This window comes from Cebus imitator, unplaced genomic scaffold (assembly GCF_001604975.1).
Source record: "Cebus imitator isolate Cc_AM_T3 unplaced genomic scaffold, Cebus_imitator-1.0 Scaffold223, whole genome shotgun sequence".
NCBI classification, from domain to species: Eukaryota; Metazoa; Chordata; class Mammalia; order Primates; family Cebidae; genus Cebus; species Cebus imitator.
Window position 1 is genome coordinate 1,613,177 of NW_016107538.1, and position 9,559 is coordinate 1,622,735.

General features: G+C 47.4%; 1 protein-coding gene across 1 annotated transcript in view; it reads left to right on the forward strand.

The window, feature by feature from the left end:
• Positions 1–2,289: 2,289 nt before the first annotated feature.
• Positions 2,290–9,559, forward strand: part of CENPV (centromere protein V) — an 11,311-nt gene continuing 4,041 nt past the window's right edge. The window contains exons 1-3 of the mRNA XM_017496823.1: positions 2,290–2,803; positions 5,470–5,568; positions 6,765–6,834. Coding sequence (XP_017352312.1) covers positions 2,400–2,803; positions 5,470–5,568; positions 6,765–6,834 — 573 coding nt within the window. The 5' untranslated portion in view covers positions 2,290–2,399. The remainder of the gene's footprint in view (positions 2,804–5,469; positions 5,569–6,764; positions 6,835–9,559) is intronic.

Sequence of the window (9,559 nt, forward strand, 5' to 3'; positions counted from 1 at the left end):
CCATATTGTTGTACATATCTGTGGTTCACTCATTTTGATTATGGTGTAGTATTCCGTTATGTGATTATGCCTCTTTTTTTTTTTTTTTTAAGAAAAAAAAAAGTCTCACTCTGTCGACCAGGCTGGGGTGCAGTAGCACAATCTCGGCTCACTGAAACCTCCGCCTCCTGGGTTCAAGCGATTCTCTTGCCTCAGCCTCCGGAGTAGCTGGGATTATAGGTGTCCACCACCACGCCCGGCTAATTTTGTATCTTTAATAGAGACGGAGTTTCAACAGGTTGGCCAGGCTGGTCTCGATCTCTTGACCTCAAGTGATCTGCCTGCCTCGGCCTCCCAAAGTGCTGGGATTACAGGTGTAAAGCACCACGCCCGGCCCTTTACTTAACCACCACTTTAGATAACCACCACTTTTAATAAAGTAAACCACCACTTTATTTAATCTATGGTTGAAGAACATTTAGTGTTTCCAGTCTTGGCTACTTGAATAGGCTGCTATGATATTGTTGCAACCCCCTAACCCTGCTGGAATGCTGGTGGTTTGTGTGGTGTGTGTTGGTGGGCACCTGTGGTCCTAGCTACTCAAGAGGCTAAGGTGGGAGAATTGGTTGAGACAGGGAGGTGGAGGTTGCAGTGCATGGGATCATGTTACTGCAGTCCAGAGTGGGCGACAGGGGGAGACCTTGTCTCAAAAATAAAAACAAGATGTACATTAAAGATATTTGCACGTCGCTGTGTGTAAACCTTAACTCCAACAGCGACAACAAAAATAGCAAGGTAGGGTGCGGTGACTCACACCTGTAATCCCAACACTTGAGGAGGACTAGGCGAGAGGATCGCTTGAGGCCAGGAGTTAAGAGACCAGCCTGGGCAACATAGGGAGATTCGGTCTCTACAAGACAACAGCAACCATTAGCCAGTGTGGTGGGACCCTCCGCCTGTTTTCCCAGCCACTCCTGAGGCCGAGGTGGGAGGACTGCTTGAGGCCAGGAGTTCATGGCTGCAATGGGCTGAGATCACGACACTGAACTCCAGTCTGCCAGATCCTGTCTGAAGAAAAAAAAAAAAAGACAAAATAGTTAAACTATGCCTTTAATTCAATAAACTATAAACTAACAATACCATGAAGAAAATCAGAATAAAGAAGAAAGATAAGCTGTGCGTGGTGGCTCATGCCTGTAATCCCAGCACTTTGGAAGGCCGAGTTGGGCAGATCACCTGAGGTCGGGAGTTCGAGACCAGCCTGACCAATATGTTGGAATCCCATCTTTACTAAAAATACAAAATTAGCTAGGCATGGTGGCGCCTGCCTGTAATCCCAGCTACTCGGAAGGCTGAGGCAGGAGAATCGCTTGAACCCAGGAGGCGGAGGTTTCGATGAGCCAAGATTGCGCCGTTGTACTCCAGCCTGGGCAACAAGAGAGAAAGAAACTCCGTCTCCCCCCTCAAAAACAAACAAACAAACAAACAAAATAGCTGAGCGTGGTGGCGCACACCCGTAATCCCAGCTACTCCGGAGGCTGAGGTAGGAGAATCTCTTGAACTCGGGAGGCAGAGGTTGCAGTGAGCCGAGATCCCGCTATTGCATTTCAGCCTGGACAACAAGAGAGAAACTCCGTTTCCAAAAAATAATAATAATAAAGAAAGAAGAAATTAAAGACGTAGAAAAAGAAAAATGAGTCAAAGAAAACGCGCCTTCTTTGCAGATATGAATAAAATGGAGCAGTTAATAGGTTTGGGACTATCTGGGTTCCATCAATGATTCTCATGCCTTTTGTCTTTAAACTTTGGTGCGGCGTTCAGCCAAATCATACTAATGAAATTCGACGCGCGGGTCTTTCATTTAATTAAAATGAAACCCCAAATCGGTTGCCTCAGTGTCCTCATGACACTGTTCCGTACGTGACAGAAAAGACGAAGTTGAAGAACTATGGTTTCGGCCGCTGTTACCCAGGACGTAGCAGGTGGCAGGCCGTTTACACAAATTAGCTCGTTTTTGGAGATGAAGTTACCCAGTCTGCCCGCTCAGATGCGCCTGCGAATTGAGACCCGACCCAGGCCCCTCCAGGTCGGAAAGGTACGAAGAGCCCGCTGGATTCACACAGGGCAGAGGCGCCTTCGCAGGTGCGAGTGGATTCTGGGTATCGCGAGCGTAGGCCCGGCGTAACCCCTCTGGGCACTGAACCTGCAGGTGCGCCCCAGCGGCGGGGCGGGCCGGGTTTCCCTCCTGAGGGCCGGCGCCGGGTTGCCTGCCACGGCGGGCTGAGCGGGGCAGCGGGCGCAGTGACCCCTGGTCCTGAAGACTGGCGGGTGGCGGGGGCGCGCGCGGGACGGCGGGGGCGCGCGGTGTTGTGAGGCCTGCGCGCGGCGCTGTGAGGCCTGCGCGCCAGGCTGCGGGAGCCATGCGGCGGTCGAGGAGTGCCGCCGCCGCCAAGGTGCGCACTCAGAAGCGTTCCGAGGCTTCGGCGGCCCCGGCGGCCCCAACGGCCGATGCTTCGACCCCTAGCGCCACCCGGGCACTGCGCTCTACGAGCCAGGCCGGGAGCAAGAGCCAGGCGGAGGCGAAGCCGCTGTCGGAGAAGCGGCGGCTGAGGCGCTCGTCGCCGCGGGCCCAAGAGGAGAGCCAGGGGGAGCCGCCGCCGCCGGAGCTGGCGTTGCTCCCGCCACCACCGCCGCCGACTCCCGCGACCCCGACATCCTCGGCGTCCACCCTGGACCTGGGCGAGCAGCGGGAGCGCTGGGAAACGTTCCAGAAGCGGCAGAAGCTCACCTCCGAGGGCGCTGCCAAGCTCCTGCTGGACACCTTGTGAGTGCAGCGGGCCGGGGCGCGGGGGAGTCGGCGCCACGCGGACACCCCGCGTCGGTAGTCCGGCTGGCAGCCCGCTCCCGCTGCCTGCTCGCAGGCCTCGGGCGCCTTTCAGCTCTGCGCCTTCCACATAACGGAGCCGACACGCTTCTCCGTTAGCACTGGGGTTGTTCCCTAAATTCTAAGGGCGGCAGGGCTGCGCTTCTAGGGCTGTGTAGCCTGGGAATGGAAAGTGGGCTTTGTCCGGAAGGCGCCCGCGGCCGTCTTGGGATACGAAAGGTCTCTCCTGGCCACAAGTATCGTTCTCCGAGACGTTGTCTTTTGTCCTGGTGCGCGAAGGGGGTGGGGGCATTTTCCAGTGAAAAGAAGACATCCCATGGCTTTCTCTTACCCGAATCCCGTTTTTTTATGTTTGCACACGTGTTTTTGAGGGTGGGGGGAAGGGAAGGGTAGAAGCGTTGAGCGAAGCATGAGTAGTTTTGAACTAAGTGGGAAGCGAAATCCCGTTATTGTTGCAGACGCTGCCAGGGAGGGAGCAGAGGGCGGGGGTTATTGATCCGGGAGAGAAGCGCGCGCAAAGAGATGCTCAGGCCTCGCGCGGCGGCGGGGATACCTACTGGGGAGGCTTTTGTGTGCTCCGCCAACTCTTGCTCCCGGCCGCTCGCCCTCCTGGCCGCTTCGCGGTCACTTAGATGGCCCGAGGACCATCTCCGAGTGTCCGTGGTTTAGGAAAGAGCTGTTAAAGGGCTGCCTTCTTTTCTCCAAATGTGATCTGGATTCTTGCCTCGGGGAACAGTTGTGCTACAGAGAGAGATTTTAACGCCCTGATAATATATTTCAGTGTCAATTTTACGAATTAAAAAGAACAATTAGAACACTAGGGGAAAAAAGCTCAAGAATTACCTAGCAATTGCATAACCTGAGAAACTTCTTTTCTTGAACGTGTTCCTTTGAGCTTCTTGCAGAAGAAATTCTCTTAGTTAGGATGGGTCTTCCCAGACGGAAGACACATTTGGTTTTCTCTGTGCTTCACTTTTTGGTTTTTCTTCTTGGACTGCACACTGAATTTTTAAAACACGTTCATCCATCAAATATTTTTTGAGCACCTATGGGGTGACGGCTGCCTCTGGGCAGAAGGAGTATGAAGTTCCTTCGGAATGTAAAACTCATAGTGTCTTCAAGGCATATAAAAAGAGAAAAGAGGAATGTAAAACTCAAATTTGAGGTAAATTTTTAAGACAAACTGATAAACGGTCAAGAAAAAGATTTAAAATATTGACATTTAAAAAAGATGTTTTTCTCCCACTAAATTGCCATGATTTTATACTTATTAACTCCACTAAATTATATTCAAAAAGTAGTAACTACCATTTTTTGAAAATATTGTATGGAAAAATAGTTTGGGTTAATATGTAGGAAATAACTGTAGATCCTTGTGGGTGTGAAGATTACAGGAGGCTTTCACTTTGAGCACTCTCAAGTATGGTAATGTTTGAATTTTTTACAATAAACATATATGCAGAAAAAAATAAAATACATAAACTTGTAAAGAAATATGAAAAAATGATCAGTCTTAATCATGCAAATTGAAACTGCAGTGAGCTATTTTTCCCGTAATTATTGCCTGAGACTGTACAGTGAAATGTTTTCTTATTTACACTCATGGGATAAGAGTGTTCAGTCTTTTTGGAAAGCGATTTTATGACATCAGATCTTAATGTTCATTTCTGAGTTTGGCTTATATATAAGTTTTAAAAGGATTACAATTGCATGTAGGCTGGGCACAGTGGCTCAGGCCTGTAATCCCAGCACTTTGGGAGGCTGAGGTGGGTGGATCACCTGAGGTCTGGAGTTTGAGACCCCATCTCTACTAAAAATACAAGATTAGCCAGGCATGGTGGCGCATGCCTGTAATCCCAAACTACTTGGAAAGCTGAGGCAGGAGAATTGCTTGAACCTGGGAAGCAGAGGTTGGCATGAGCTGAAGTTGCACCTCTGCACTCCAGCCTGGGCAACAAAAGCAAAACCCCATCTCAAAAAAAAAAAAAAAAATTGAAAGTAATGTGTATTATAGCTATATATTACAAATGTGTTTGAAGATACTGGAAATAAATAGAGCAAAAATATAAGAGCCTTTATTAACTTTCTCAAAAGGCTCTTCTGAACCCTTGGACTTGATTGAGACCCAGTCATATTTTTCATAGCATCCTATACCTCCTTTATCACAATCATAATTAAATATTATTTGAGTAATTTGTTAAGGTCAGTTAGAGCAGCAATCATGTCTGTTGTATCTTGTTTACTGTCTCCTTCATGCCTAGCTCATAAAATTTTTTAGTATTTGACGTATAAATAAAAACGTTTGGTGATGGGATTAAGATCCCTCACATTTTCAAAATATTTGGAATGTTTTATTTTGCAACTTAATACAATTTAAGAAATTGGAGGGGAAAAAAAAGAAATTGGAGAAAAGAGAGCTCATGGACAAAGAACGTGCTGAAACCATTCTTTGCTTAGAAAATTGGCAGTGCCTCCTTTAAAGCAGAAATGCATTTGGTTGTCACATAGAAAAGACTTTTGTCCAATCTTACGTCTTTCTTTCAACAACAAAGAGCCGGGGGTAGCTATTCAGAAATTCTTATCTTTCTGATTTTTGTTTCATTTAGTGAATACCAGGGCCTGGTGAAGCACACGGGAGGCTGCCACTGTGGAGCAGTTCGTTTTGAAGTTTGGGCCTCAGCAGACTTGCATATATTTGACTGCAAGTGAGTTTTTTTTTCCTTAACTTGGCTTAAAAGAATTTCAGAATTAAAATGCAATACTTCAAGATAATCTGGGAGTTGGGTACAGAGAAACATTGGCCATGGGCTGGTAACTGCTGAAGTCAGGTAAGGGGGACAGAAAGGATCATTGTTCTATTCTTTCTCCTTTTGTGTGGCTCACAACAGAGCTTCAACAGCACAGCCCAGGTGACACAGAGCAGGGTCCTCAGGGCTCGTGGCTGGCACCTTCACCCTCAGACTGACACTGCTAAGGAGCTGGGGGTGGTTAGCTGCAGCAGTGCCTGGCTGGGTACTGAGTGGAAGGCCTTGGAGTCCAGAGTTGGGGAGAGTTGAAGGGTGCTTTAGTGAAGGATATGTACATCTGGAGGCTCCCTAGGCTCCATGCTCTCGATCTGCTCTTCCGTTGGGGCAGATGGTGCTGCCGGCTGTCGAGGGCCTGATTTGTACCACCTTCCCTGGCATTATGATGGAGCAGGGATGACAGGCTCTGGCTTTGGGACCCTGAGTTGGCATGCAGCTAATTATTTAACAGCATCCAGTCCTTTTTGCCCCTAGGTACTGGAATTATATATGAATAATAAACATTTACGATGGAATTACTCGAATGGAGAACTGAGCAGGCTACTAACAATAGAATCCAGATTGGAAAAGAAGCACTGTGGAATAACTTGTGAGAGAATTCTATACTAAATTAGAACTTTTTCAAAGGTGACCTGAAAAGAGGGGACTTCAGTTTAATTCCAGAGATGGTAATTCTGGGGACATGTTTTACTTGGAGCTGGACTTTCTGTGACGTGGTCATGAAGAAAGAGGGAAACCTAAACTTCCTTGTCCATTTTTGGTGTGGATGTCTCGGAGACATCAGGTTGTAGCAGTGTCTGAAATTTGTTTTCTAAGTGTCTCTGAAGTCCAGCGCTTTTCTTCACTGTAAAGAACTGGGAGGTGGCAGCACAGACGTGTCTGTTGGTCCTGTATTCTGAGCATTGCAGGTCCTCGACTGCCGACTTGGGACCCCCCTGGGCTCTGCTGTACCTGCAAACCAGAGGCAGCTCCTCGGCCCTGGAGGGAGCTGAAAGGGGCTTCGCAGCTGGCTCTGAAAACATATCAGGCTGGGCTGCTCAGGCAAAGAGGACGCAGGTGGCTGCTTACAATCTGGAATTTGCTCTGTCTTTCTGTAGCTGCAGCATTTGCAAGAAGAAGCAGAATAGACACTTCATTGTTCCAGCTTCTCGCTTCAAGCTCCTGAAGGTCAGTGCTTAAGAGCAGAGTCAAGGAGTGCAGAACCGATTGGTGAGATTTATGGCATTGGCCATGGGCTGTAAGGAACAAACCAAAGCCCTTGAGAAGCCCCAATATGCTCCCCTTACATGCTACAGACCCTTTCGGGTTGACTTTTAAAAGGTTGTGGGCTAGGCACAGTGGCTAATGCCTGTAATCGCAGCACTTTGGGAGGCTGAGGCAGATGGATCATGAGGTCAAGAGATTGAGACTATCCTGGCCAACGTAATGAAACCCTGTCTCTACTTAAAAATATAGAAATTAGCTGGGCGTGGTGGCACATGCCTGTAATCCCAGCTACTTGGGAGGCCAAGGCAGGAGAGTCACTTGAACCTGGAAGGCGGAGGTTGCAGTGAGCCGAGATCGCGCCGTTGCACTTCAGCCTGAGTGACAAGAACAAAACTCCATCTCAAAAAAAATAAAAGGTTGTGTTATTTTTCACCTTTATTTTTTGGAGACCTATTTGACGTTGTGGAAACAAATCACCCAAATCCTATCAACCAAAGGTAACCTCGGCTAATATTTTGGTGTCTGTCCTTGTGTATTATTTTCTACTCGGATAAATACATCTAAACCTATTGTCTTATGTTTGTTAAGTAGGATTTTACCATTTTTTCTGTTGATAACCTACTTATCTCATTTCCCAATGAAAAGCTTGCATACTTTTTTTTTTTTTTTTGAGATGGAGTTTCGCTCTTATTGCCCAGGCTGGAGTGCAATGGCGTGATCTCAACTCACTGCAACCTCCACCTCCCGGGATCAAGCAATTCTTCTGCTTCAGTCTCCCAAGTAGCTGGGATTACAGGCATGTGCAACCATGCCTGGCTAATTTTTGAATTTTTAGTACAGATTGAGTTGGTCAGGCTGGTCTTGAACTCCTGATCTCAGGTGATCCGCCTGCCCTGGCCTCCCAAAGTGCTGGGATTACAGACATGAGCCACTGTGCCTGGCCTATATACTTATTTTTAACTTGAATTTTATTATTTTGGGGAATTTTTTGTACTTGATAAAAAATTCGAAAGTAGAAGACAATGTGTATATACACAGTGAAAAGTCTTTCCCCACTGTCCCCATGCCCCAGTCTTCCTCTTCCCCACAGCCGATTTCCTGGTTTACTTAACCCATCACTGTCTGCATCATTGCACTTCTCGGGTGAGTCCAGCTTTTTTCTGATTATAAACAACATTGTGGTGAACCTCCTTGGTATAGATTTTTGACAATTTGGAAATTTCTTCCTTAGGAACAATTCTGTTAGAAATAAGTTCTCTGGCAACTCTGGGCACACTTCTTATACCCTGCTCCACAAGGAGCAGTGAAAAAAAAAGGGCCGGGCATGGTGGTTCACGCCTATAATCCCAACACTTTGGGAGGCCGAGACCGGTGGATCATGAGGTCAGGAGTTCAGGACTCAAGATCAGCCTGGCCAATATGGTGAAACCCCGTCTCAACTAATAATATAAAAATTAGTCACGTGTGGTGGTTCGTGCTTGTAATCCCAGCTACTCAGGAGACTAAGGCAGGAGAAGAGCTTGAACCTGGGAGGCGGAGGTTGCAGTAAGCCAAGATCATGCCACTGCACTCCAGCCTGGGCAACAGAGCAAGACTCCCTCACAAAAAAAAAAAAAAGGAAAGAAAATCTCTGAGTTAAAGATTACAGATTTATTAAAAAGACTTTTAGCACATTATGGGTAATGTGAGGTTGGGCAGGGTTTTAATTCCATCCAAATATTGCTGGATGGCTTGGGACCACTTGGCAGTCCTTTGCTGCCCCTCTGTACTGCAGTGGCTGTGGCATGAGCAAGGCTCCTCAGGGAGCTATTTCTATAGGAAGCACAATTCTGGATGGTATGCTAGTGGCTGGGAAAGTGTAAAGAAGTTTAACAATAAGAAACCTCCACCCCTACCCCTTCAGCTGTCTAATTTCTCTCCCTAAAGGTAAGCCACTGTTTCTTGGATCCCTCTTCAAAGATACATACGCATATAAAAGCACATACAGGCCAGGCACGGTGGCCCATGCCTGTAGTCCCAGCACTTTGGAAGGCCAAGGCAGGCAGATCGCTTGAGTCCAGGAGTTCAGCACCAGCCTGGGCCACATAGTGAGACACCATGTCTACAAAAATTAAAAAATTAGGTTTCTCCCCATGTCTTGGATGATTGCTCCCACCTACCCTGCTGCCACCTGGGATCCAACATGCTCAAACCCAGCTGTGAACTAAACAGAATATTAAAGGAAAGAGCCTTTGCTTCAGCAGTTTATGTTAAGATGGGGGCTTGGGTCATCTTATCTCCACTAATGTGTAAGGTGAAAGTCCTGTTAGATAAAAGAGTTTTTGGAAGACCCATGTTTTGTGCTTTTTGGGTTTCAGTATGAGGTTTTTCCTGCAGGGCTGCAGGGAAAGTTCCCCAGCATTTCCAATCAGTGAGGTGCAAAATTATTTGGGCCTACAGCTCTACCTATTCCTTTCATGATCATTTTTTGGGGAAAAAAAAAAAAATCAGCTAGGTGTGGTGTTGCATGCCTATATTCCCAGCTACTGGTGGTGGTGGGGGGGTGTGCAGGGCTGAGGTGGGAGATCACTGGAACCTGGGAACTCAAGGCTGCAGTAAGGTGTGATTATACCATCGGACTCCAGTAACAGAGTGAGACCTTGTCTCAAAAAAAAAAACAAAACACACATAACAGTATGTTGCCTTA